Raw genomic sequence first — 27514 nt, forward strand, 5'->3', positions numbered from 1 at the left:
GTGGGCAAAAAGAACACCAGAGAAATGTACACCACCTTCAATTAAAGGTGTAGTGGTAAGATTTATGGAAATATTTTTTTTTTCAGGCTGCACGACAGAGAGAGGACAAAGCAGAGAAAAGTGGATCTCTACAGACTCATCTTAACTGTCCAAATGAAATTACTTCCCTTTTATCACATTGTGGAGCTGCTAAGATAAATTGCAAATATTTAAATTTTTAACCTTGTTTATTAAGTTTTTTTTTTCATAAATAAGCTGTACATTACAGTAAAAAATAACAGTCGCCCGCTGAATCTGACATTTGATTGGGAAGTACACCCGAAACTGTTTTCGGTGTGGATCAAGGTATAATGAAGTGTTTAAATGAAGGTAAATTGGTTGAGGTTGAATATAATGGGTTAATCAAGACATTTACAGGGCAAGTATTAATACCACAATTGAAAAACAACAATAAATAATTGAAAATTTTGGAAATATGAACATAGAATGAGTGTGCCAGACTTCCTTGAGCTAATGGTATTGTTGTTACTTTGACTTTGTGCTGGTCCGTGATGCAAAAATCCACCTCAGCAGATTACACCAAAGGTCACGCTCGGTCTGTGGATAATTGGGATGGCCTTTGCAGAGATCCAGAGGGGGATGAAGAGGGTGTGGTAAAAGCGTGTGGGATTCAGTTTGATAGTGTTGCTGTACCAGTCCGGCGCTGAGCCCAATGTGACATCAGATGGTTCCTCAAAGGATTTTTAAGGCAGCAGTGGAAAACAATTACCAACTCCGCCGTCAACAAGGAACATCTAATCGCTTGAGTAGTTCACCTGCTGAACACCTGCTCTGTGCTACTCGTTCCGAAAAGAGAACCCACTGACAAGACAAACAACACTTAAACAAGATTTAATAAAACCTTGTCAGTTGTGTTGCGTCACCATAGAAACAAGGCCAGCCTTTAGAAATCCCTATCTGTTGAATCTTAACGCAACGCCACACGTCCAAAGCAGCATCACAATGTTAAGAGGCACTCGATGAAATGCTTTTCTCTGCGCTTTGTAAATGAGATTTTTACAAAGGAATGAGCTACACGTCAAACACAGGACCGAGGATTTTGTGTGGTACGGACATGGTATGTTTGCTGTGTGTAACTGTGAACAACCCTCAGCTTGACAGAGCAGGCGAGTCATCTATCTGTTGTAGGGTAGGTTAATGTACGGAACTTACAGAGGCAGAGAAGTCGGTAGTGAAGGAAGGACGGTTGCCTGAGGCTGCACAGCCGAGGGAGTAACCTTCGGCACAGAAAAAGAGAAACACAGCAGTGAAGACACCATTCAAACTCAAACTGACAGGCTGTTATAGAGCTTCGTCGAAGCTTTGAAATGGACTCCGTCTTGCTCTACTGGCGCAAGAGAAAGAGGAATTATTTAACACAAAAAAATGGAAGCGTTTAATGGATCTCTTGAAATGAAAATGGAACCTTTTAAAATGTAAATATTTTATTTACAAATTTCCTTGCTGCAGGGTTATTTCTGAATAAAGGGTAAATGAGCACTACAACAATTGATTTAACTTCCAATGGCCTGTATCAGATTTTTTTTTTTTTTTTTGCCTTAATTTGAATGGTCGCAGAATAACATACACATTTATCATTTTACTTGCTTGTTCTGCAAACCGAAGACAACTAGTCCATTCACAAAGAAAAATAAAACAATAGAAAATAAACTATTTAGATGGATGATATAATTGTTCCAATCATCGAACCCATTTCCACTTACATACATGAGGCGCAAGCAGAATCTTAATGACTTGTGTTTACAGTGCAGCCCAGTACAGGACCAACAACAACAAGGACATCAATGCTAAACCAACAGTGTCAACAAAATCTGAACAACGTGAGACCTCAATTAAAAAAAAAAATCAATTTACAAATTACATAATGTCTTTGCAAGGGCAGAATTCATTACTAAGCTGCTGTATTGAATTGAAAAAGACCGTGTAAAGAAAATTGTAAAGCTGTCCCTAATAAAGTGGCCCCGAGTACTCAAAGCCCCAACCCCATTTATTCTTCTACATTCCCACTATAAATCGTTTGTGACACCTCCACCTCTCCTTTGCGTGTTCGTTGAACCGGAAGAAGACGAGGAACAAGAGGTGTGTATCGTTTTTTTTTGTTTTTTAAACCACTCAAACCTCATTGTACCTACTTTAAAGATTATTTATGTCACACTTTTTTTCACTTGTACCTTTTTTTTTTTTTCATTTAGCATTGCTACTTAGTCATTTATCAATGCTAAAGCTGCTAGCTTAAAGTCCAAACAAATCAAGCCAGCATGAACTCCTGTTCGGCCTTTGTTTCATTCATATTAATTTCATGTCTTATCATAAAGCAGAATTTTGCTGAGGCGAAGTCTTGGTTGCGAGATGACTACTATTGCACGAATCTGTTTTCAGTTTTTGGACTTTTCTCTTTTTGGTGAGCTATTGGCTCATTTGAATATTTATTGAAATCAAACAATGCAAGAAGTTTGGAGGGGGAAAAAAAAAAATCCCTCTTTGATGGAGCAATTACAAACATCTGAAATGTGTCCACAGCTACATATTGCTTTTCTTTGTCAAAGACTAAAAAGTTGGAAAACACCAATTTCATCTTTAACAATGTGTTGTATTACGAATTTATATTAATCCATTAAGGCAGTTAATCTGAAAACTAACCAAAACTCAGTTTTAGTAGAGTAGAAAGTACATAATTTGCCTGTTAAATTTAGTTGAGTGGAAGTATAAAGTCAAATGGAACTATTCAAGTACTTCAAAATAGTACTTGACCACAGTACTTTAATAAAATGTACTTGCTTACTTTCCACCACTGCATAAAGCATTTTAGACAAGTGGCCAAATGTTCTGAAATGAGACATGAACCACTATTCCCTTGTGAGACCAAATATTAGAAGCCAGAATTTAAACTGCAAGCTTAACCCCCGTTGTACAGATCTGACAGCAGAGACGCGTCTTCCGTCTCATCCACCCCCAAAAGTGACATGTACCGTGACTCAGCTCTCACTCATCTGCAGCTCGTTGTTCACATTTAATGGTTGCCAACATGTTCAGCAAATGTCAACCAATACGCGCGGCCGAAGGCAAGCACAACAATCGAGGCTTTAGGAGAACAGCCGTTTGAGTGTGCCAACAATGAGATGCTCGGTCCATTGCAAATACATGAGACTGAACAGAACAAGCAGATCTTGGTACTGGAGACGAGATGCTTCTCGAGCAGCTGCTACTGATGGGCGACCTCCAACGGCGCACTTCAACACAATTGAAGTACCACTGGGCTTTGAAATGCAACTCATTTTATTGGGTCAACAATGTCATGTAACAAAATAAACACTTCAGTCAAGACTTGTTATTTTCAGAGAATTAAGTAGTAAGTGTTTGAAATGCTCAAAAGCTTGACATCCAAAATCAAATGTGTCAAGTCGGGTTCAAATAACGAATTGAATATATTAATCTACATCAGCTACATTATAAAACCTCAACAAAAGAGACCCATATTTTCAATTCCTTAAACGTTAAAGAAAAATTGTCCGATGGTGAAAATGCACAGCAGATGTGGATGCATTTTCATTTAACCTTTCACTGGCGCGACTTCAGGCTTGTCCACAGTAGGAGGCCGTTTGATGCTGAACAAGCTGCGCAGGTTGACTTCCGGGTCGACGTAGTGAGGGATCTTGCGTTCGTTGAAGAGGCCTGCGAGGTTGGTTTCTACTTTGGCACGTCTGGCGATTCGCATGCGCAGGGTAAAGAGCCGACGCAGGTTCTCCTCCACAAAGGGCAGATGGTGTCCATTCAAACGCTTCTGCCAGGATTTCTTGGGCCGCTGATGCTTCTGTTGGATTAGAAAAACAAACAAAAAGACGTTTCGATATGCTCGGATGTTAGATGATTGAAACTCCAGTTTTTACCTTCTCTTTTTCAGTAGTGTCAATAATCTCCAGGCCAGATTTGTTTGCGCTGCTTTAGTCCACATGTGGACTGATGTCAGAACTTACCTTCAGACGGGTGGTACTTGGGTCATGGCGAAGCAAGTGTCTATTCATACTCTCCTGGAAAAAAAGTAAACGTAGTCAACACAAGCTAAACAATGAATAGTTAAACATTCAGAAATGGTTGAGTCATTCTTAACATTGAATGAGTCATTTTAACCTTTCATTTGGAACCTTCCTGACAACCAGATTTTTACTGTGTTACCCACCCGCATTGCAAAGACTCGTGGGCAGTCGGGGAAGGAGCATTTGAATTTGAAGAGCTCAAGGTGCACTTTGCGAATGTGATGCTGCAGGTTGAAGGTTGTAGAAAAGTAGGCCTGGCAGTTGTCTCTGGGGCAGACCAGCACCGGCCTGCGCGAAGCATGGATCCGTTTGTGCCTCCGCAGAGAGTCTACTTTCCTGAACTCCGTCTTACACTCTTGGCATGTGAATATCACTGGAATACAAAAATTTAAAAAAAAAAAAAAAAAAGATTAACCAGCCGTCCTTCGCCACCGAGCACCGACTAACAAAGAAAACAAACATATCCAGCAACATACATTTGGGGTGGATTTCAGCGCAACATATTTACCGGGGTGTTTGGCCATGTGCTTCTGAAGATTGCTCCAGGTGTTTTCCGTCACCTGGCAGTTGACTCGAGGGCAGGGGTAACCTGCAGAGACCAAAGATCAGGAAGTAAAGAACCCCGTTTGGCTCCCTCTGAGGAACTATAAAACATGTACATCCCTTGTCCTCAAAGGACTGCGTTAGTTGCAAAAAAAGGCTACATGCAAATGCAGTCACGACTCCCTTTTAATGAAGAAATTTTACCGGGATGGAAGATGAAAGGACCCCTAGTAAGATGGAAATAGACCAACCTGCGTGCTTCTTCTCATGGGCTTTGCGGGCAATATGGGAGTCGAACATGGCAGCACATCCGTCCTTCGAACACCTAAGTACCCCACGGGGGACAGGCGGAGGTAAAAATAAATTTAACTAAGTCACTATGGCCACACCTACTCATTTTCATGCTCCTAAAGCCTGTACTGCAGGCAGCAGGGGCTGATTAATTAAAATGGCAAGTGCATAATCTTCAATACAGTTAGACTCATCTGCACAGACCTCAGCAAGTCATTAATTCGGAAGACAAAGCTACGGTGTCAAGGAAAATCTGTGCCGTGTTTTCTGAGAGTAAAAAAAAAAGACATACTTGAATTTCACAGGGACTTTGTGTTCTTGTACATGAAGCTTGAACAATCTGCGCTTTTTGAAGGTCAAGGAGCAGTTGGGCTGCATACACTAGAGGAACGAAAGAAAATGACAAAAGGCTGGAAAAATGGTTATTTATCCATATCAAGAGCAGCTGATGGTGGTGCTTGAAATGTGTTATTTTGGCGCCACCTGGTGGGTAAATGTGCGCATCCGGGCAAACCTTGAAGTACTTGTTCTTGTCTCCGTGGACGCAGAGCACGTGCCTCTTCAGTCTGGCTGCGTTGAAGAAAGTCTTCGTGCAGCTCACAAACTTGCATCTGCACAAATCACAAGTTCCCATGAGAACGCGGCAGCAGAGGAAGGAGGACACTAACGGGACTCTCACCTACTTGAACTGCTTCACCCCTTTGTGCTGAAGCGTGTGACGGCTCAGGTGGGACTTTCTCCTGAAACGACGACCACAGCCTGCAACTGTGCACTGACACGGGCTCTGTGGACATGTTTCACATCTTCATCTTTTTTTTTTTTAAAGCAGGACATTTTATATCTGGTTATAACCGAGCAGTATCTCGGAAGTAGTCGTGGAAAGGTGTTAAATCTTGTTCTTACCGTCCCGGTGTGCACCGTCTCATGCTCCTGAAGTTTCCATTGCCTGTTGAAAGTGGCTGCGCATACTGCGTGGGTGCAGTTGAACAGCTGCGGGAGCAGCGGCGGACCGCCGTCCGGTTTCCCGTCGCTCACGCTATTCATTTTCCTCCAATATCTGAACGCCTCAGATGTAATGGAGAGGCCGCCGCTTTTGTCCGCCCGTCTTATAGCCTCTTGAAAGCACTTAACTTTTAATTGGCAGCAGGCGGTGACTCAGACTTTGAGATGCTCAAAAAGCCAAGCTGAAACTAATTAACCTGACCCCCCCCCCCCCCTTCCCTCCCCTCCCGTCAGGACCAGCTGTGCGCAAACAATCGGAAAACACGGGCAAATCAACACATGAACTCAAAGCCATACTGTTGCTGCCTATCATTGTTATTTGCCTTTCTTTTTTTTTTTCTGCAATGATACTGTGAAGTAGGATAGAGCTATAAACTAAAACTCTTCCAGAGAATACGATTATCCTCACAGCCCTTTCTAATGCACCACTCTTGGAAATATTCCTCCAAGGTTACATTAGTGACCTGAAGACTAAACATTGGGAATCTGTTCCTAAAAGATGTGTCAGTGCACTTGTCCAGGAGAAGACTTCCCTGTGCTTGAGATTTGTCCTGACTGTGTGATACAGCCATGTGCCCAGCAGAGGGCAGTGTCTCTACATCACACAAGGCTCTGCTGGTCTGATTTACGCACAGGACGTGGCTTTTACATTTGTTTAAAATGCAAAATATAAATATATATAAGTTACACCGTGTCTCTGTTGAATTTTAAAATATGGGAATCAATAGGAAAATGGTTGATTCTGTCCTCATGCATGGGGTTTCCTCTTCAGAAGGAGGGGGACGTGAGGAGTTTTTTTTGAGGCCCCTGATGCTGCCCTGGTCCAACCCCCTTCTCTTCCCAAACGTCTCTATCTCCCGTCTTGTGCGAGTCTCAAAGTGGGGTGGATGAAATATTCAGAGTGAGCTGTCAGTTCACAGTGTGCCTCCATTAGTGGGATGTGTGGCAGGCTGCAGCAACACAGAGCACTGCAGGTCTCCCGTTCCAATATCAGATTGATCTCAATTTACGGTTTCCAATTAGGTGACGATCGATTGTGTGAGTGTCCTTTTCACATACACAGTTAAACTCGCGCACCATGTCATGTTTCTCTATAAGATAATCTGATCACGTTTTACAGTATTTTTTTCCAGCTTGTAACATCTTTCTTGGGTTATTTATAGTGCACTTCTGGTTGTTTGAGTCAATATGGGCAGATGTTTTTCATTTCACATAAGTACAGTCATGTGTTTATGTAACTTGCTGTTCGTTGTGCCTAAAAACTGCTTTATCAGAAGTTTAAACCACTACACTGACTCCACATTTCTCAATTCCCTGAAAGAGAGTAGCACAAGCTGCCGCCAACCTGTGTGTTGTATTTGCTACTTTTGCTCCATTTTTTTTTCTAGTAAATCCTTAAAAAAGAGGGAAACATTTGGATATCAATCCAACATCAAACACAGCTTGTTTCTTTATTTTTTTTTTTTTTTTTTTTTTTTTTTTTTTTTTTATCTCGTAACAGAATTCTTAATTCAAGTTCGTTTTTACGGCATTTGGCCTATTTTGTATTTCGCAGCAGAAAAAGAAGGGAACTTGTTTGCCAAGTGTAACAGCAAATTGCGAGTCAAAACTAGGTTGTGTTTCTCGGTTACCACAGAAACAAAGTGGTGACCATTATGACGATAAGGCCTGCGCTGTGTTTGTCAGGGCGTTCAGCTGTAATGCCTCCCCTCGTGCGGGACACTCCTTCTATCCTCTGCAGACCCGTAGTCTTCACGTCACTTGCCATTTCCGAGATGCTGCGCCATTCACAGCCTTACTTTGAGAAAATTAATGAGCTGCTCATCCCTAATTCCTCTTTATTGGCTTTTTTTCCTCACGGCCGTGCGCTTCGGCGGCCGGGGCTGTCGCATCCTCTCACTGCGCAGAGCTGCATGGCAACGGGAGGAGGAGGAGGAGGAGGCTGCTCGGGATGAGGGAGGGTCCCACGGTCCCACGTGCCCTCCTCACCGCAGACCCAACGCGTTACTCCTCGCTTTCCCAGCCCTTCGTTTCCGCATACCGCAGATCCGCTTATACACACATACAAGCTCGCCCGTACGCACCCGCGCAGCCTCGCGGAGCAATGCGTCCGCGGTGCGCACTCTCCCGTTCCTCACTATTTCCTCACTAATCAATCTCTCGGCCTGTATCGATCATCTCCGTCACAGGCCTATGATTCATTTTTTTTTTTCATTATTCTGATATGCAAATCACAATTTTCCGTAGCAGTGTTGGCCGGCGCTAGAGAGAGGGAGAGATGAGAGGACGCGCATCATCAGATGTTTAGCACATTTACTTTGGATCTTCGCCATCATTTCTGCGGTGCGTTTTTTGGGGTCTTTTTCCTCCCCTCCGTCCGCCGGGTTCGTGACATTTTTGCGGCTCTCGATGCTGTAATCCGGGGGAATATGTGAAGATCATGCTGGCGGTGTGGTGCTTCATGGTCTTTGCTGCAGTGGGCGAGAGGCTTGCAGTGTCAGGTAAGAGAGAGAGAAAAGCGGGAGAGGGGGGTTTGGACCGAGAGCGGGAGCACCCTTTTCGTTTTCTTTGCATCCACATTTTTTTTTTTTTTTTTTTTGCTTTGACCAGCACTTTTCTTACCCCCGGTGTAGGTGGTTTTTTTTTATTGTAGCGGGATCTCGGTGCCAACCTGGCCCGAGAAAGCACAATCCGGTAGATTTGCTGCATCAACACATTTCCACCGCAGCCCTATTGCCAACATCCAACGTATCCACCACAATCTCAAACGGTGTTTTATTCAATAAACACTGAAAAGCACTGATATCAATCAGCAGCAGTTTATCTGCATCCTGACTATTGATTAGAGGTTTTAATTTATAGGAAATGCAGGCCCTAAATGGGCGTCAGTACACTGTAGAGCCAATAAGATGTCACAAATAAGTATCCAAACTTACATCCAATTAAATCCATTTCTTAGAATAGTAGCCTCACTGATTAAACATTATTAACAGGTCTGTTAAATGAGGCCACCAAACCATCAGCTTAGAGAAAAAGCACTGATCTGAATGCTCACAGTGTGATCTGTTAAGAATATATCATTTTAGAATACATTTCTGACATTTGCTTAATAAAACACCCCCAGATCTAATTTAAGCAGGTTTAGTTGACTCCCTATAAGTTAAGCCAGCGTTGAACCTGTGCTGAGATTTTCCCCTGTTGTGCCCCATGCAGGTGCGGAGAGGAGCCCGGTGCAGGATGGAGGCATGTGGGGCTGGTTCGTCCCGAAGGGCCGGCTGGACAGCGGAGACACTGCCACCGAGGTCACTTATCCGAAGCGGTTGGTGCAGCAAATCAAGTCAGAGGAGGAAATGGCTCATGACTACTTGGATACCAGGGTGAAGAATAGCAGTGGAGACACGTTGGTAAGTTGTGACCCAGGATAAACTCCTCTTTTTTTTCTCCAGCACATCCTCAATTCTGTTGTTTTTCGCACTGGATCCCTCTGTGCTCTGTGAATTCTCAGCTCAGCCGTCTTAATTTGGCAGAATTAGAAGAATATATGCATCTCACTCTTATTTCATTTAAAAGGAAGTCCATCCGAGATGGACAATACAGTATGTGAAGGCTTTAATCAGAAGATTATTTGCTCACATATTACAAAAAAGAAAATGTCTTGGATCAAAATCATATAAATTGAGAGTCTTAAAGCCTAAAGTGCAAATCAGATAACGTTTTGGCAATTCCCAATCTAGCGCTGCAGAGCCTGCATCCTTTACAGCAGGTCTGCGTGGATGTTCCTGGGTGTGATATCACCAAGACAGACTGTGATTCTGTCGAGGGGAACCTCAACTGTCCTCCCCTGTCTGTAAAACAGTGCAGTGCTCGGCTCTCCGCTGCTCATACGGCTCCTGCTACACAGGGATGACGGTGCAAGGTGGTGTCTTGCAGCAAGTCTCCACTCCTTTGTGATTTTGACCCAGTTAGTCACTGAATATCCCTTTGAAGGTCCTCGAAGTGGTGTCAGCTGGCTGCTACCCAGGCACGTTGTTTTTCTGTTTTGTTTTTTACAGCCGTTTTCCTCCTGAAACTGAAGCCATTACGACAAGTTCAGGAACCAAAACCACCTGATTGTTTGGCACAGTTTAAATTCATCAGAGAGACGTTGAAGTCTTTGGGTTCGTTAGTGGCCGTCATCTCCACAAGACAAAGCTCAGAAAACCTCCTGAAATATTCAGTCGTCACTTCTGATCATCCGGTGGCCGTGCCGGGCCCCCGTGACTTCTTCATTATTCAATGGTGTGTTGAAGTGTGGCCCCATTAATTATGGAACGGGCCTGTGTGAGAAGTGCTGCATGGTCCAAGAGGCTTGAGCTCTCCCCATCCCCTCTCTCATCCTCCTTTTCTCTCTCTGATATGATTCACTTCACGTTACTGTTAGGAGGACGACTGCGTCTGTCGTCGTCTCTGGAATCGAAGCTTAAACAGGAAAAGACGATATATCAATAAAAAAAAAAAACAGCACACAAAATACAGGTTATGACACCGAGACGCTGCCTCACTTGTCTGATGCGTACTGTGGGTTTTTTTTTGGTTTTTTTTAAATATTTAAGATGCTTGGAATGAGGGACCAGATACATTTAGAAGCAGCAGGGGATGAGCTGAACTTGTTCTTTCTTTTCTATCTCATCATGTTGTTGAAAATAGATGAAGCAGCATTTTGGCAAATGGACTCGCTCATTTACTTTTACCTACTGTGACTACTTCCTCTCAGCTTCACTCGACAGACACACAATTCATAAGATGAGAGTCGTTCACATACATTTCCAGGATATTAATATATGTAAATGTTTTTCATCTAATAGTGATTATATTCGTTAATTAATCCTCAAATTTGTATGTTGAGATAAAAAAAAATCAGGCTAAATCCATAAAGAAAAGGACTGAGATTAATTCATGCATAAATATAGCTGTTTGTTGTTAATTGTAAAGAAATCAGACAACATTTCTGCCTTTACTTTTTTACTAGATAATCAGTAATTTACATTTCAATGTCCATAATGGCTAAAAAAAAAAGATCTGTAGCAGGTTGGGGCTACCAGGGAGGAAATGGATGATGCTTCTAAAAGGACCTTTTGGTGCAGCTGCTTCATCAATGATGAATCTTCAGCCTCAGCTTTGAAAGCAGCAATGATGAGAAATCCTCAAACTTCACTGAAGGGAGAAAAAAAAAACCCATCTACAACTGTGTGAACTCCATCTGCTAAGAAAGAAAACACCAAAAGCAGCAGAACTGCCTCTCTGTGGACCGCATGGTGAAAATGTTCCCGAAGAAGAGTTACAGATTTCACCAATGTAAAGCAGTGGAACGACGTTTGTGTACAGAGACGGAGCACTGATGGACACCATGCTTCTCTCTCTCCAAGACAGTAGTAAGAAATCTGTTGTTTGCACTCAATGGAGGGAAATAATTCCTGGAGAGTGATGTGTTTTATTGTAAAAGCCCGGTGATTCACTGCAGCCTGGTTCCGCCAGACTGAGATTAAAGCCATGCTGGCACCGTAAAAGCTGCTGAAGAGACACACTGTTTAGTCGACAGTAAATCTCTATCTCTCTCTCTCTCCCTCCCTCCCTCTATCCTGGTCCTGCTGTCTCCTCACCTCCCCAGCTCTGGCAGCTGTCCATCAGGGACATTGACACACCGCGGCCCTATGTAGACCATACCAGTAAAGTTTCCTCTTCCTCTTCCTCCTCCCTTCCTTCTGTCAACCCCCTCTCCATCCATCCCTATCTCGCAACTCCAGCCTTGCTCTTAAAAAGCCGTCGCTCTCTGCAGTCGTGCCGGCCTGAAGGCCTGAAGGCCTGAAAGCCTGAATGCTGGCAGCCGATGCTGATCGATAACAAGGACTTTATCAATCACAGTATTTCAGCAGGCCGAGATGCTCTTAGAGCTTTACACACTATTGATTCTGTTGACTTATTCATGACACTCTCTCAAAATCACTCTGGGGCTTTGACAGAATGACACACTTAACCACAATTGTTTAGTTACATTTAAATTTATCAGCTGTCAAATCTGTCTCTCTCCTTTTATATTTTATTTATTTCCAGCCCGTCCACTTGGCACAGAGCTGTTTCCAAGTAGAAGCCTTTGGACGCACATTCACTCTGGACCTGGAACTGAACCAGTCAGTATTCCCCTACAAAACCATCAGATCTGCTTCTTTTTTTTTTGTACATGCTTGAATTAGTAGGTGCGCTTAATTTACTGCAGCTGTTCTCATTAGCATTTCCCCGCACTTAAGCAAATGCACTTAGCGCCTCTATTATGTTACATGGGGAATATCAATGTGGCACACACTGTTGAATGTTTATGAGCTACCGCTCATTTCATTAACAGCACATGTTAATATGTTCAGTAATTTTTTGGGGGGGGAAATACATTTAAGGGGAGAACAAGCGGTGGCAAATATCTCAGATGAATTGTTTTTCTGACGACAGCGTGATGGAGATGAGGCGGATACAGCTATTCACGGAGTCTCTCCTCTCTTTGCAGTCACCTTCTGTCTTCAGAATATGTGGAGCGGCACTTTAACCAGGACGGGAGACCCCTGCAGTCTGTGGTAAGATTATCTGTGTCAGCTGGGGATGTGTGCGCTGACATGATTTCAGTGAGTGAATTTTAATTTTTGGCACATAGAAATCAGCCTATTAATGAGATGACCGGAGCGGCTGTAGAAACTGAGAGGAGTCATATTTTTACACCGGTGCTGTCGCCAGATTACATTTTTAACTGGTCTAGAGCCCATTATACAACATAATGTATATGTTTTTATGTAGATCTTTTTGATTTAAGTTTCATTTTAGAAGCAAAAAAAAACAACCCACACTTTTTGTTTGTTTTGATCTCTTAAGGCTATTTTATGTTGTTTGATGTTTTTATTGATTCCATCCACCTGTTTCATCTGTTTATGGAAATGTGCTCTCTGCTTCAAAAGTAACCTGCCACGTAACTATTAGGATTGCATGTGTTACCGATCTGCTCATACGTAGGTAGGCGTGCCTGTCAGTGGTGTGTGTGTGTGTGTGTGTGATGGCCAATAAAATAAAAATAAAAGAGTAACCGGATGCCTGTAGTGTGGAACCACAAGCCCACGTCAAGCGAGCGGGGAAACCGATAAAAGCGTTGATGTCTAATGTGACGTGAGCTTATCAGGACAGACCGGAGGAATGTGGCTGCATTTTGCTAGCCAGGAGGGATGGCTAACGTTTAAATAAATAAATAAATAAATAAATAAAATTCTGTACAAATGTTCCACTTGATGCCCCCCCCCCAACACCCCACCCACCCACCCACCCATCCAGCACTACATGTCCCCACCCACAGTCGTTTCCAAACTCTCCTTTAGTCCTCCTGACCAATCGCGAGCCTGTCTCCATAGCAACCAGTTAGCTCAGCAGTGTCATTAAGTTCTTGGCAGCGAAGAGAATGAAAGAAGACCGAGAGAGGGAGGGAAGAGCAGAGCTGGAGCGAGAGGAGGAGTAGGAGGAGGAGGAGGGCGGGAGGGGAGAGGGGGGGGAATAAGGAGTAAAATGCCAGTTAATACAAAAGCAAGATGTGCTTTGCCTTTGGGGAGGAGTACGTTCTCGGGTTGTATCTGTGTTCAGAGGCAGTCAGTGTGGGAGGAGGGAGAGAAAGGCTTGCAGGGATGGGAGTGGCGACCTGTAGTCAGACCAGATTGTCGCTCAGCTGGACGGAGGCCTCCCTTGCTGCTGGACGGGCGTGATGGATTCGGGGCGACACGTCACCAGACCCATCTCCGTCGTCGAAGCGCTTTATTTACAGCCAACGCGTAAAGGCGTTGTTTGCCTGCGCTGTAGTTGCGAGGCTGAGACGCCCAGCTGAACTCATTCAGATCCAGGCGAACCAGTCTTTCCCACTTCTCTCACCTCTCCTCTATTACGATCTGACCTTGTAAAGCAGCGCGATTGTCAAAAGTACAAAAAGATCAGATTTTCCTTTTTCTCTTTTCGTCTCGTTTCTTTCCGTTGCAGCCTACAGTTATTCAATGTTAACTTCTCAGATCTAACTGTGTGGGCTACGTGAGTGCTGGTTTATTGAAGAGATCCCTGAGCAGGGGGCGTACCTCCACCTCGCAGAGGAGAGTAGAGTAGAGCACAAGTAGGTCACAAACTGTGCCGTAGAACGCGATGGTGGGGAGCGAAGGAGACGAGAGTGGTATTATGCAGAGTTTTTTCCTCAGTGCTGACCTATCACGATATCTAATGAAGTAGGAAAAGCATGCTTGTAAAGCCTGGAGTGTGCCAGTAGTGGTTGTTTTCTGAAATAGTGGTTGGTTGTGCTCACAGGGAGGGGAGCACTGCTACTACCAGGGAAGGTTAAGAGGTTTACCAGAGTCCTGGGCGGCTGTCTCCACCTGCCACGGCCTGTGGTGAGCCCGACCTCTAATCATAACATCCAATACTATCTACCTGTGCATTTTGTGATGTACAATTAAGACCCCACACTGATACAATAAGCAATGTTTCTTTTTCTGTCCCTTTCTCCTCTGCATCTCGCTGTCTTCGTCTTCATCAGTGGCATGTTCTCTGATGGCTTCTTCTCTTATGGGATTGAGCTCGTTCACAACGGGACCAATCAGGTAAACCGCTGCTGAACATTAGCTGAAGTGACAAACAGAACGTTTCTTAGATAGTTTGATGCTGTTGTGTCTGGATGTTTTTTTTTGTTTTGTTTTTAGGTTCTAATGTCACCTGGATGTTTTCTGTTTTAGGATGACGGTGCTCATTTAATCCACAGGATGCCTGATATCAGACTTTCCCCCCACTGCACAGGTACAGAAGCACATTCATATCATACTTGTGATACATCAGGAAACCCTTGACGCAAAGTCTTCTTTATCTTATAACATTTATATATAAATATACAGTAGCTTGTCTTTGTTAAGACCAATAAGACCAAATCTCCTGTGCAATTTTGAAATAATTTCAAAATAAATGTCACTTTTTGTCCCAAACTAATTGATAAAAAAAAAAAAAAAAGACGTAAAAATAAATGTTATCTCTTACCTTCAAAAATAGAAATAACATTATATATTCTCAACAAATTACAAAAAAAAATTCTTCATGTGAATCAATTGGATGTAATTTTAGTCATTTCATGCAGGGTGACAATTACAATCACAGCTTTTAAGATTGGAAATGAGATTGTTTTGATCAAACTTGAGATGGTAATTGGTTGCACTGTACTTTGCGTGTAAGATTCCTCTCACTGCCTGCAGCTCTGTTTCTCTGTGTGCCCAGACTGTACCGAGGACATTGAGTGGGATAGCAGAGGAGGTGACGGCGATGACGACAGGCCGGACCAAACGAGGGAGCAGCAGGTGTCCAGCGGCCTGCGACGATCCAAGCGATTTGTTCGCAAGCCCTCTGTCCAGACGGAGACCAAATATATTGAGTTGATGGTGGTCAACGACAACGAAATGGTGAGTTAAAGGGGTGCCCGGTAGCCTGAAGGATGGGATGCAACCACAGTGACCATGGTCTGACTCTCAGCCGGTGTGGCTTTTGTTGCATGTCGCCTGCCCTTTCCTCATTTCCTGTCTGTATCGCCACTGCTACAAACAATAAAAGCATAAAATGGCAATAAAATAGTATTGAAAGAATATTATGCACATTTTGCTACTAGTTACGCAGACAAACTAGAGATGTACTGGTCAGAGAGCAACTATTTAGAGAGCACAAATCTACCACCGTGGTTTTTCATGTCAAACTATATACTAAAATAGCTTAAGATGCATGCATTTGCTTTGTTGTTATTTGGTTGTGGCTTGTCTGACAAATGTAGGTGCAATAACATGGCCTGAAAGGAGGCAAAAAATATCCCCATATAATAACAATTAGAACTCATCATAAATTCATCAAATTATATTTTCTTACAATGTTGGTGATGAAGAATAAAAGCTTTTAGTTTTCTGTAGCAACAAGTGTAACAGAGGCCACACAGTCTAACTTCCTCTTGTGAAAACTAACACTACCATCAAAGCAAAGCAAACTACTGGTTTTACCGCTACGGTGTCACAGGTATGGATGTTAAAGTGGCTGAGAAAACTCATTTCAGCGGCTCGTATCCGCGATCTCATTCTTTCGGTCAATCGCAGGCCCGCTTTACTGCTGACGCCACACCGATCCGCCTGTCAACCTCCTACTCCATCCTCCCCTTTACCCATGAACTAAACCCCAAGATACTTAAACTCCCTCACTTGGGGAAGGAGCTCTTACACGAAGGAAGCAATCCACTGGACGGCTGACTCTCCTTCCTGCTGCTTCACACTCGGCTGCAAACTGCCCCACTGTACGCTAAAGGTCCCGGCCTGGGAAAACCAACAGAACCACATCATCTGTAAATAGAGAAGCAATGCTGAGACCCACAAACCAGACTTTCTCCTTCTGCTCAGCTGCGCATTACAACAAATTTCAATGAGATTTTGCTGTTAAATCAGAGGCTGCTTCAGTACCTGTTTAGTTTCTCCACCCTAAGGATGTAGCAGAAAGTGAAGAATGCGTGGATGGCTGGTGATTCATGTCATTGTAGTCAGCTCATCTAATCAAATATGCATACCGTACACACAGAACAGGTTAAACTGAGAAACTGTGAATAGAGTGAAACATTCCTTTCAACGTGTCCCTTCTATGAGTGAGGGTCTGTTTTAAGTATATAGATATAATGTGTTTGTAGTGTGACGGAGCAAACGTGATGCGTGTCTTCAGCCATCTGTGCATCTCTGTGTCTCTACAGTTTGTACAGCTGCGCCGCTCGACCAGCCAAACCAAGAACTTTGCCAAAGCTGTGGTCAACACGGCAGATACGGTAAGTGCTTTATTTGTACGGATATAATCCTCCTACTGCAAAACTCTGCGATCACATCACCACCACCTGTCAATAAGTATGTGTGTGTGTCTGTCTATCTGTTTGTCTGTGTGTGTGTGTGTGTGTGTGTGTGTGTGTGTGTGTGTGTGTGTGTGTGTGTGTGTGTGTGTGCGCGCGCGCGCGCTCACTTCCACATTTGGAGCAGATTTATCCCAGATAGCGCTCAGTCCTCCACAGCTCACGTGTCACGCTGACAAAGCGGCGCGCTGATGGGCATTTTGTGGTCCCCAGATCTATCAGGAACAGCTGAACACGAGGATCGTGCTGGTTGCCATGGAGACCTGGACCGCTAAAAATATGATGCCAGTCGTGGAAGAGCCATTGATAACACTGCAGAACTTCATGAAGTACAGGAAGGACAACGTCAGAGAGCAGAGTGATGTCGTCCAGCTTTTCTCGTAAGAGCACCACAAACCCAATAAAACATGAGTATCTTGCGTCTTGTCTGATTTTAAGGTTCTAATTCAGATTTGATTTCAAATTATGACTCTCCTGTGCCTTCCAGAGGGCGAACATTTCACAGTAGCCGCAGTGGGACGGCCTTCACGGGAGGGGTTTGCTCTCCAACAAGAGGAGGAGGAATTAACGAGGTGAGGAAAATCTGCAAAAGTTACATTTGTTTTTACACCAAAAGGGATTCATTCAAACTAAAAATGAGGTTTTATTGTGGTTTATCTAAATGTAGATTAAACACTAAAACCAGATTCTGATTTTATATCCTCATTGTTGAACAATGAAAATCAAAGCTTTGATTAGTAAAGGTAAGATTGCTGATTTAATCCAAAAATGAATACCAGTTGAGACAACCGCACATTTCAAATTTTTTAAATTTTAAAATTTTAAAGGCTACAGAATAGCAACATAAACCATGAAAGGAATACTTCAACATTTTTATAAAATATTGCTTTTTTTACTTTCTTTCTGAGACTGAAATGAGAAGATTGATCACACTTACGTCCTTTCAGTAAATAAGTAACTGGAGTCGGAGAGGTGCTAGCCTGAGTCGGTTTTGTGGTAATGAACATTTTACCGGTCCTGGCCCAGAAATAATCCTCCACATAATCCCTGTTCAAATGTGATTATGTCATTTTCGTCATCATGAAATATTGTGTTATAATTTGCAAGCTGAAGTGATGCTGGTAGGAGGCCTTTGTAACACAGCCAGGCTAACTCTTTCCTCTTGTTTTTAGTCTTCACGTTAAGTTAATTATCCGCTGGCATCTTCATATTTATCGCACAGATGTGAGATTATTACCAATTTGATCTTTCGACCTCTTTCTATGTACATCCTTGTCGGTGCAACCCCAGTTACCTGTAGGATTTTTTTTTTTCACGATTCTGTCTCCGTCTCACAGTAGAGCACTTATGTGTGGATCTACACATGTGAATTTGTTTCAGTACGGGAGTGTGGGTGCGATGGCCGTCACTCTGTGCCAGAGTCTTGGCCAGAACATCGGGATGAAGTGGAACAACGTACGAAACTCTGCAGGTAAAACAGCAGGAAAGCCGTACAACAGAGGGATCTCTAACCCAACGGACTGAACTGAATAAACTGTCAAAGCAGGAATGGGTGATCAGTGTTGGTAGGATGGAGGAGGAGGTGGTGGGTGGGGTGGGGTGGTGGTAAAGCGGAAGCGTTGGTATTCCCATCCAGCAGATCTCTTCTGTAATTAGACTTCTCCATTAGGTGATTAGTCACCTACATCCTCGAAGGATGGGATGGTGGTTAAAGCATGGCTGCCACTGAACAATGGGATCTATGATTAATGCTGAGGGAGCGTCAGGTCCATTATTCAACGTCAGGATGAGAGATCAGAGCACGCTCAGTATAGGGCCCAAACCTAAGTACTGCTTCGTCTTTGTGATAAATATAGTTTGTCATTTGTTGCTGCTGTTATAAATGCTGATCACCACCTTATTTTACCACCTTACCTGTGTCTGTCATCTTCAACCCCGCTCATCTGTGCTCTTCTTCACAGGAGACTGCAGGTGCCCGGACGCCTGGGTGGGCTGCATCATGGAAGACACGGGGTAAAAACCCTCTGAGCGGCAATTTGCCTCTGTTCATTTCACTCACTTAAACAATTAAACACCTGTAACAGCGAGACGCTCCGACTTTCACTCGGTCCTCAATTAGCCGAGCCGGTGATAATCGCAGCTTGTATTTGATGATTTAAGTGTATTTCATCAGACATCAGCGTGCCGACCACCATGTAAGAATTACGAATGGTGTATTAAAAGTATTTACTACATGGGTGATTTGGACTTGGCTCTACCTCGCCAGATGGAGTAATACAGATTTCAATTATTCATTTGAGTAATATCTTTCTACAGATGGTAACATTTACTGTCAGATTGCAAAGTGATGGCACCGACACCCACAGCGGATCTGGCATCCCTCACTGGCACAGGAGGCAAATGCTGTTTTTTTTTTAATTTTTTTTTAATTTCATTTGTCATGTAATGTCTTGATCTTGCTGAGTGTGTCTTTTTTATTTTTTATTTTTTTTGTGATCGCAGATTCTATCTGCCCAGAAAGTTTTCTCGCTGCAGTGTTGATGAGTACTTCCAGTTCTTGATCCAGGGGGGAGGGAGCTGCCTCTTCAACAAGCCCAACAAGGTGAGGGCTGTGTGGGCATGTGGCCTGCCCCTGGATATGATTACTTACAGAATTATAAACAGTATTTTTTTTGTTTTCCTCCTTTGATTAACGCCCATCTTCACATATCTCTTTACTTCTAGAAGAAAAAAAAAATCTCCTATATTATTGTCACTTTTCATCTTTCATCTCTCGTCAATCTGTCTGTCTCTCTCAGCTGTTGGACCCTCCCGAGTGCGGGAATGGCTTCGTGGAGCCAGGGGAAGAGTGTGATTGTGGATCCCAGGTGGTGAGTAGCCAGTTGGACTTCATGTATGAACGCCAGCTCTTTAAGCTGCTGCAGATGGGAAGCATCTCCACATTACGTCCACGTATGAGCCCCAGACGCTCGAGTTTTTTTAGTTGTTTTTTTTTACCTCAGCTGAATATTTTTATGTGGCTGCAGGAGTGCGCTCGTAGCGGAGGAGCCTGCTGTAAAAAGTGCACCCTTACCCATGATGCCATGTGCAGTAACGGACTCTGTTGCAGTGGCTGCAAGGTGAGTGCACTGCAAGGAGTCATAACTATATGAGAATCAGATCTTCTTTATTCCTGACAGACACGTGATACGACCATGAAAGAGTGCCGAGTCAAAACATCTGTCGTGTTGTGTGAAAATAGGCTATTAGAAAAGAAAGAGCTTGAAATAATACCTGTGATTATTGTTTCTATATGTGACAAAAACAGTTTTAGAGTCAAACATCCAGTGTCTTCAGTTTCTCTCATCAGGCTGGCAGAAGTAATAAATAACTTTTGTTAGAGGTTGGCTCACACAAAGTGAGATTTGAACGTCTAGAACTTTCACCTCTGGATGTATCTTTCTAAAATGATTCAATCTGTGTGTTGCAATGCCGTATTTGGCATTTTTACTCCCAATATGTTGTTGAAAATACTCATTTTAGAGCCGGTGAATGACACGCCAGAACGTCTGGTGTTTTAAAGCCGGGCGGTCACAAGAACAAGTTTGTTATCACTACAATTTTCAGACCTGTCAGCCTGTTTGGTGCGGGGTCATCTGCTACCTTTTGATTCTGTGTCGTAGTACGAGCTGAGAGGCGTGGTGTGTCGAGAGGCTGTGAACGACTGTGATATCCCAGAAACCTGCACTGGGGACTCCAGCCAGGTAAAACTTTCAGTACGTAACTGTGGAAATAACTGTAAGATCACATCAAACCGTGTCCAGAACATTATGTTTGTTTCTTCTTCTCCAGTGCCCTCATAATGTCAACAAGCTGGATGGCTACATATGTGATAGTAGTCAGGTAAGGGCTGGTTTGTGTCATCTTGTCCAATCTGTCTGTCACTCTGGGGTGTACTCGATGTGTACTGTTTCACCCCCCCAGGGCCGATGCTACGGTGGACGATGCAGAACTCGTGATGGACAGTGCCGGGGACTCTGGGGCTACAGTAAGTACAGGACACATGTACAACCATCTTTTCCACCAAGACATGTCTTATACTGCCCTGGAGTAGTCTGATTAGTCTGATTCTCCTTGTTGTAATCTAAGAATGTGTCCTGCTTGCCGTCCCAGATTCAGCGGACAGGTTTTGTTACGAGAAGCTGAACGCTGAGGGGACGGAGAAAGGAAACTGTGGTCCGGGTCCTGAAGGCCAAGGCTGGCTGCAGTGCAACAAACCGTGAGTTACACTTTGCTGGTGTTCCTGAAGTGTGTTCGATCATCAATCAGCAATTTTTGTCCAAGAAGTGGTGCCTCAACTTGCATCTCCAGGTTATCATGTAAAAAGCTGTAAGGGTTGAAACTGCTGTGTCACCAGCATTTAAATAACTGTATTTTTCTGTGTCTTTTGACCTGCAAATCCATCCTTTCTGAGTACATAGTTGTTGTTGTTGTTGTTTTTTAACTCTTTGCTCGTCTCTGTCTTTTAGCTTGATACTTGGTTTTCTTTTCTCTCTCATACACACACACACGCGCTCTCTTGCAGATAAAGCAACAATAAAGCAAGTTTTCAGTCTAAAGATTGGCCTTATTTTATCATTTTCAACAAATCCTACAAAACATATATATTCAATTCGATGCAACTTTATTGTCATTATACTAATAATAAAGTGTACAGCATAACAAAAAGCTGATAGGCTGCTTTCTCAGTGGTGATAACTAGCAAAGCTGTTGCATCTGTGAATGCTGCCATGCTTATCTGGGCATTCATTCATTTGTCTGCGTTGCTGAAGCCTAGTTTAAACTTACAGAGCCATATTGTCGCGTGCTGGTGAGATATTGCTTTATATATCTGTGAGAAGGGGGCACTTGAAAACAGGAAGACTGCAGTGTTGTGTTTTCCTTTGCTTTCTTTGCTGTGTCAAATCCTGAAATCCTTTGCTGAAGCTGGATCGGTGTGCGAACACAACTAAAGTTTGATGTGTATTGATTTCTTCCATCCATATGTTACAGGGATGTTTTATGTGGCTTCCTGTTCTGTGCCAATGTGACAATGAAGCCCAAGTTTGGAGACCTGCAGGGTGAGGTGACCAGCTTCACTCTCTACCACCAGAACAAGTACCTGGACTGCAGGTGAGCCAGGCACAATGCAGCTCATCTGCTACATTCAACAGAGAGTAAATGACTACAATCTCCCTCGGTGTTGTAACTCCACCTTTCCTCTTTACCTGACGTGTTTGGATGCGTCTTTCAGAGGTGGTCATGCTCTGTTGGAGGACGGCTCAGACCTGGGCTACGTGGAGGACGGCACTCCCTGCGGTCCCAACATGATGTGCTTGGAGAGACGCTGCCTCCCTGTGGCGGGATTCAACCTCAGCACGTGTTCAGGATCCAGCTTTGGACGCATTTGCTCCGACCACGGGGTAAAAAAAACCCCACTGATTTTGCTATTTTTAGGAGAAAAAAACAACATAATTTTCCAACATTACTTTCTCCTGAACTGTTTTGAACTAATGTCTGTTTTTATTTTTTCTTAGCCTGTTGTTTTAACTCAACTTTGTTATTTTCCTTTCCATTGCTGATGTATTATAAATAATATATTGCATTTTATGCATGAATTGTGCCATATAAGTAAAGTTTATAATTACTATTTTATTATTAATTAAAGGCTAGATTTTGATGAAAATGAAAGTTTAAAAGCTCCATGGAGCTACTGCTTCAACACCATTTTGGTAACTATAGTAACTATCCAAAAAGGAAAGTAGGACCTGCTTGAAACTAAACCATAGTCTTTGTTTTGGAGATTTATTATTCTTTGTTTTCTATTTATTGGGCATTATCAGGTTAAAAGATGTCAGGGATGAAACTGCTGTGTCAGCAACATTTAAATGACTATATTTTTCTGTCTTTTTTTCCCTGCAAATCTATCCTTTCTGAGTACATAGTTCATTTAACTCTTTTAGCAGAAACTTGATTTTGTCTTCTCTCTCTCACACACACACACACACACACACGCTTGTCTTGCAGACCTGTAGCAATGAGGTGAAGTGTATCTGCGACAGGGACTACACGGGGAAGGACTGCAGCGTCTTCGATCCCATCCCCGAGCCCACCGTCCCAACAGGCCCGGAGAAGAAAGGTCCATAGCAGCTCTCAGCCTGTCCACGTGTCTCTTTCTCTCGTCAGCCTCTCACATCCCCCTCATAGTCTCTACACATCATCACTGTAGCTTCTCTATGTACTGGATGCACTATAAAACATTCTCTGTAGTTCACCTGAGCATTGTGAGAAAGTTGGACCACACAGTGTTCTCCTTCCTGCTGAGTTTTGGTTTCAATGTTGGAAGTTTGTGGGTGTGCGTGGAGACACATTAATCCATTAGTGTTTATACAGTATGCTAGTGTGTGTGTATGTTACTGTATGTCTTGCAGGCACTGCCATTTTTTTTTTCAAGTGTCTTCCTTACTTTCTTGCAGTCTGCCAATGACACAGAGCAATTGAGCAGCTGCTCTTTTAGGGCCCAAAAAAAAAGCCCCCCTGGGCAGCTGAAAGAGCTGAGGAGGAGAGGGGGAATGAGAACAAAGTAATGAAACACTCTGTCCTTTGGTAACTGTTGTCTCCCCGACCTCCCTTGCTCACCCGCCTGTTCTCCCATCTCCACCCCAACGTGCTGGTTTCCTCCTCTTCCCCTCCATCTCTCTGTCTCTGTCTGCAGGTACCATCTCCCTCTCTCTTTCTCTCTAGTTGATGTCGGTGATGTACAGTGTCGATGCCGTCTTCTGACGTGTGTTTTTTAGTGTTGTTTTGTTTCTGCCCCTCCTCCTCCTCTGCGCAGGTCCCAGTGGCACCAATATCATAATAGGGTCCATCGCAGGTGCTATTCTCCTGGCAGCTATAGTCCTAGGGGGAACAGGATGGGGATTTAAGTAAGAGTTCTGGCATGCCTTTGTGTACCTGTCTGCTTCTACCTTAAGGACTCCCCCGCCCCTCCGGCCCTCCCGCTCTCACCCCTCTGAAATATAGATGGCCATTTGCCACCCGCGGGCCAACCCAGGGGGGAGGGGAAACGGGGAGTCGAGTCTGAGAAATGCTTGAACTGCTTTTGGCTTTCGATCGCATACTAAACGTCACACCGGTTATTTTGTTTTTTGAATCAACGCCGAGCTCCATCCTGCACCTTTCCTTCCCCTCTCCTCCCCTCCCCGTACCAGCGCAGCCTTTTGTAGTAATGACAGGGTAGGACAGAGATTTTTATATTTTTTTTCTGCCAGGAACCTTGGCAGCACTTTTTTTTAAAAAGTTTACTAGAACTGACCTGATTTGCCCTACTGGTGCCACATCTGGAAGTTCCCCCTACTTGCGTTTTTTTCCCCCTGACTAATACTAAATGTTCAATCTGCAAGTAGTGATAAAAAAACAACAACATTTTTTTAACATTAGGTTGAATTAAGCACCCTTTTTAGAATTTCTTTTCTCCCTTTGGTGCTCTTTTAAGCCTGCATTATCCCTTTTTTCCTCTGTAGGCAGCATCCTAACCCCTCGATGAAGTGCCTCCTCTGCACTGTTCCACCTATGCATGCTTGCTATTGTTCACTCCTTGAGGTCTGACATAAAAGGACTGCTTCTGCTTTACTCAGTCATATTAGCTCAAATAATTATGGCTGATTTAAAAAAAAAAAAAAAAAGCAGCTTTAATTGAAAAGCAGTGTTTCATGATTTGTAGTGTACAGTCAGTCCTTTTAGGGCCAGAGGTAAGTGTCTGCATGTGTGCATGAGCTGTAAGCAGAATGTTTTTGTTTTTTTTCTCTTCCTAGACTGCTGATTTAGAAAGTTTAACAGTTTGTGGTGTAGAGCTCTGGCAGACTATTAGGGCTGAGAGAGTCATTGCCATGATGACTGTAGACCTGCTGCATGTGATGTCATCACTAAAATCTGACAGGAATGATTTAAGAAAGGACTGGTGGGATGAATAATGAATTGAATGACTGACTGAGTCATTGTTCAATTCATGCTTTGTCCTAAAATCTGCTAAATCTTAACTCAGTGCAGCCAGTCCAACATGAAAGGAGCTACAGACTCATGATTTATGTCCACATATATTTGATCCTTATCTAATTATATCTGGAGAATGATCTGTCTTTTTCTTGCCCAGCTCTATTTGTCTGCTGCTTTTTATGCAAGTTTTAATGCACAACGATGCTCTTTATAATATGCTCCTAAAACAGTCGTCAGCTTGTCCTTCTTTTCTATTGTTGTTGACACAGTATGTCTCAACCTTTTGTCTCCTCTCTTGCCGTGCTCATGGGATGCAGGAACATTCGAAGAGGAAGGTATAACCATGTGATGCTCTGTCCGTGCGAACTCATTAATCCACAATCCTGAAGCTCATGCAGTCCTTCGAGTTTCATCTCACTGCTTCTGTGGCTTGAATGCTTCGCGCTTCACCCGTCTCCAATCCCACAACATCGGCTTCATCACAGGCTTTTTTTCATGTCCATCTTCATCTCCGTCGCCTGTGAAACCATCTGAATTCATCTTTCTACAACTGTTTTCGTTTTCCTGTTAACAATCGCTCCATTTTCCACTTTCTCTTTCAGATCTGGTGGAGGATAAGATCTCTTGTCTGTCTGTCTGTCTGTCTCCGTGTCCTGTCCACCTCTGTCTTCCTCCTCACACTGTGTCGTTTCCACATTGAAGAAGAAGAGGGGAAAAAAAAAAAAAAAAAAAAAAGTCTTCCACTACAGTCCCAAAATCTCTCCGAAAACCTCTTCCCATCTTCGTCTCCTCCACGCTCCCGTCCGTTCCTTTCACTGTCGTGCATGGCTCCGTCCTCCTCGGAGGCCCGTGGAGCTCCTCTTCACCATACCAGCCAAATCAGAACTCCCGTGGCTGCTGCCAGCAGGCCGCCGAGGATTGTTGTCCAGGTCACGCCAAGAGCGAGCAGGTGGCTCTCCGGGTGTGTGTGTGTGTGTGTGTGTGTGTGTGTGTGTGTGGTGTGTGTGTGTGTGGGGGGGGGGGTCACTGGGGTCACCGGGGTCTTCCTCCAGTCCGGTGGCTCTACAGTCTGACAAAGAACATATCACCGGTGGACCAGATTTAATACGAGACACTTCTTTCCAATGGCCTGGCTGCACACAAACTCAAACCGGCCACCACAGTTAAATGCCAGACGAGCACACAGACTGAGCATCTAACAGACGGAAATAACGGGACAGGAGTTTTCCTTTTTCTTAAAGGAGGAGTACCCGAGGCCCAGTTTCTCCGAGACCTTGATCGGTGCATCAGAGCGCACGCTGATCTGTTGGTCATCATGTTTTCCAAAGAAGGACCGAGGGAGGACTGATGATCAGAGGAGGTGTTTCTGTTGATTGCCATTTGTTATTGACTCAAAGCGTCTTACCTGCCACCCACCCCACCCCACCGCACTACCACCACAAGTTTTCAGGTACAAAAAAAGGGAAGCTAGGTGTAATGGTTTTGGGATCATTTAAAAAAAAAAAAAAAAAAACTGAACTATGAAGCAGCAGAGACCGTAACTTAGTGTTTTCAACCGTAGACCGACCAACATACATTCCACAATATGTGTCTGTGCGTGCTCACCACCTTCAGGCCCATCGTTTGTACGCTTTCGGAGGTTTTACTCTGTGTGTGTCTGTTTGTTCAGGAGCGAATGATTTTTAAAAAGAAAGGAAGAACGTATGCGTGTGTTTACATAAATGTTAGGGGCAGTCGTGTCCGTGTACACCTATCACAGGTAGATAGGCGGGTTTTTACCTCTAGAAGATCATCTCTTCGTATGACGTGTTGTGCGCTGCGGCCGTGGCACCATAAAAGGCAGCACATTAATAAAGAATCCAAGTTTTTATGTCATGCATCTACAGAAAACGAGCACTAGCCAACTGACTGTATGCACACCTATTTGTAAATATGTGCAAGATATACTGAATGTTAAAATGCAATGTATGAAGATTTATTTAAAAAGCTATGTTAAAATAATGAGTTTTATCTGTTTCAGCCGACATAATAGCCCTCCGTCTCTTTGACACGACCCGCATCTGCAGAAAATTTCTCCTGTAGACCGCGTCGTCCACGCATCTTTAAATGTGGCCAAACAGCTTAGCTAGCCATCTTTATCATCTTCTCTTTATCGTTCTAGCTGTCTCTGAAATCTTTTGTACATTTGTTGATAGCCGCTGAGCCCAGAAACTTTGTAAATGAGATTAAAGAGATGTGGTTTTGGGGCCCAGGAGGCAGCTTGTCTCATGCTGTATGAGGTCCGTTTGAGTTTTGCACTATGGCAGATGCACTATTGTTACTATTACAATATGTACAGAGTTGGTATCAAATACAATCGGGAACAAACAAAAAAAAAAAAAAAAAAAGGGAAAATGAGATGCATCTTTTACCCCATATTTTTAGACACTTATCTATTTTGAATTGAAACAGGAAGAGAGGAATGAAGTGAAGCTTGTAGATGGATTGAAATGAAAGGACAATAAAATACTAAAACATGAAACCATACTTCCTGCTCTCACATCTCGCTGCCTCTCTGTCCGTATTTCACGGTTTTAATAGTTGGTTAGACTGGCTCGTTTTACGTTTTGGTTTTCTGCTTCTG

At 43.5% G+C, this 27514-nt stretch overlaps 2 protein-coding genes across 2 annotated transcripts; one reads left to right on the forward strand and one right to left on the reverse strand.

Moving 5' to 3' along the window:
• Positions 1-3324: 3324 nt before the first annotated feature.
• Positions 3325-5972, reverse strand: 42sp43 (P43 5S RNA-binding protein). Its single transcript, XM_069148560.1, has 9 exons — positions 5832-5972; positions 5612-5712; positions 5443-5539; positions 5221-5309; positions 4889-4962; positions 4603-4683; positions 4238-4467; positions 4035-4088; positions 3325-3871 (listed from the first exon to the last, which is right to left on the reverse strand). Exons 1-9 carry the CDS (start codon positions 5970-5972, stop codon positions 3611-3613), a joined length of 1128 nt encoding a protein of 375 aa, XP_069004661.1. The 3' UTR covers positions 3325-3610.
• A 1856-nt stretch (positions 5973-7828) lies between these two features.
• Positions 7829-27417, forward strand: LOC138197752 (disintegrin and metalloproteinase domain-containing protein 11-like). The gene is made up of 26 exons (XM_069148637.1): positions 7829-8431; positions 9144-9334; positions 12021-12097; positions 12466-12532; positions 14280-14362; positions 14509-14572; positions 14705-14765; positions 15234-15415; positions 16729-16800; positions 17092-17258; positions 17366-17450; positions 18259-18349; positions 18840-18891; positions 19381-19480; positions 19677-19748; positions 19905-19997; positions 20541-20621; positions 20710-20760; positions 20842-20905; positions 21031-21136; positions 21910-22029; positions 22151-22319; positions 22924-23035; positions 23732-23822; positions 25209-25226; positions 25494-27417. Exons 1-26 carry the CDS (start codon positions 8371-8373, stop codon positions 25507-25509), a joined length of 2346 nt encoding a protein of 781 aa, XP_069004738.1. The 5' UTR covers positions 7829-8370; the 3' UTR covers positions 25510-27417.
• The last annotated feature ends 97 nt before the right edge of the window (positions 27418-27514 follow it).

Source organism: Embiotoca jacksoni, unplaced genomic scaffold, assembly GCF_022577435.1.
Source record: "Embiotoca jacksoni isolate LCO1_2020_lvr unplaced genomic scaffold, fEmbJac1.0.p SCAF_15, whole genome shotgun sequence".
Taxonomy (NCBI): domain Eukaryota; kingdom Metazoa; phylum Chordata; class Actinopteri; family Embiotocidae; genus Embiotoca; species Embiotoca jacksoni.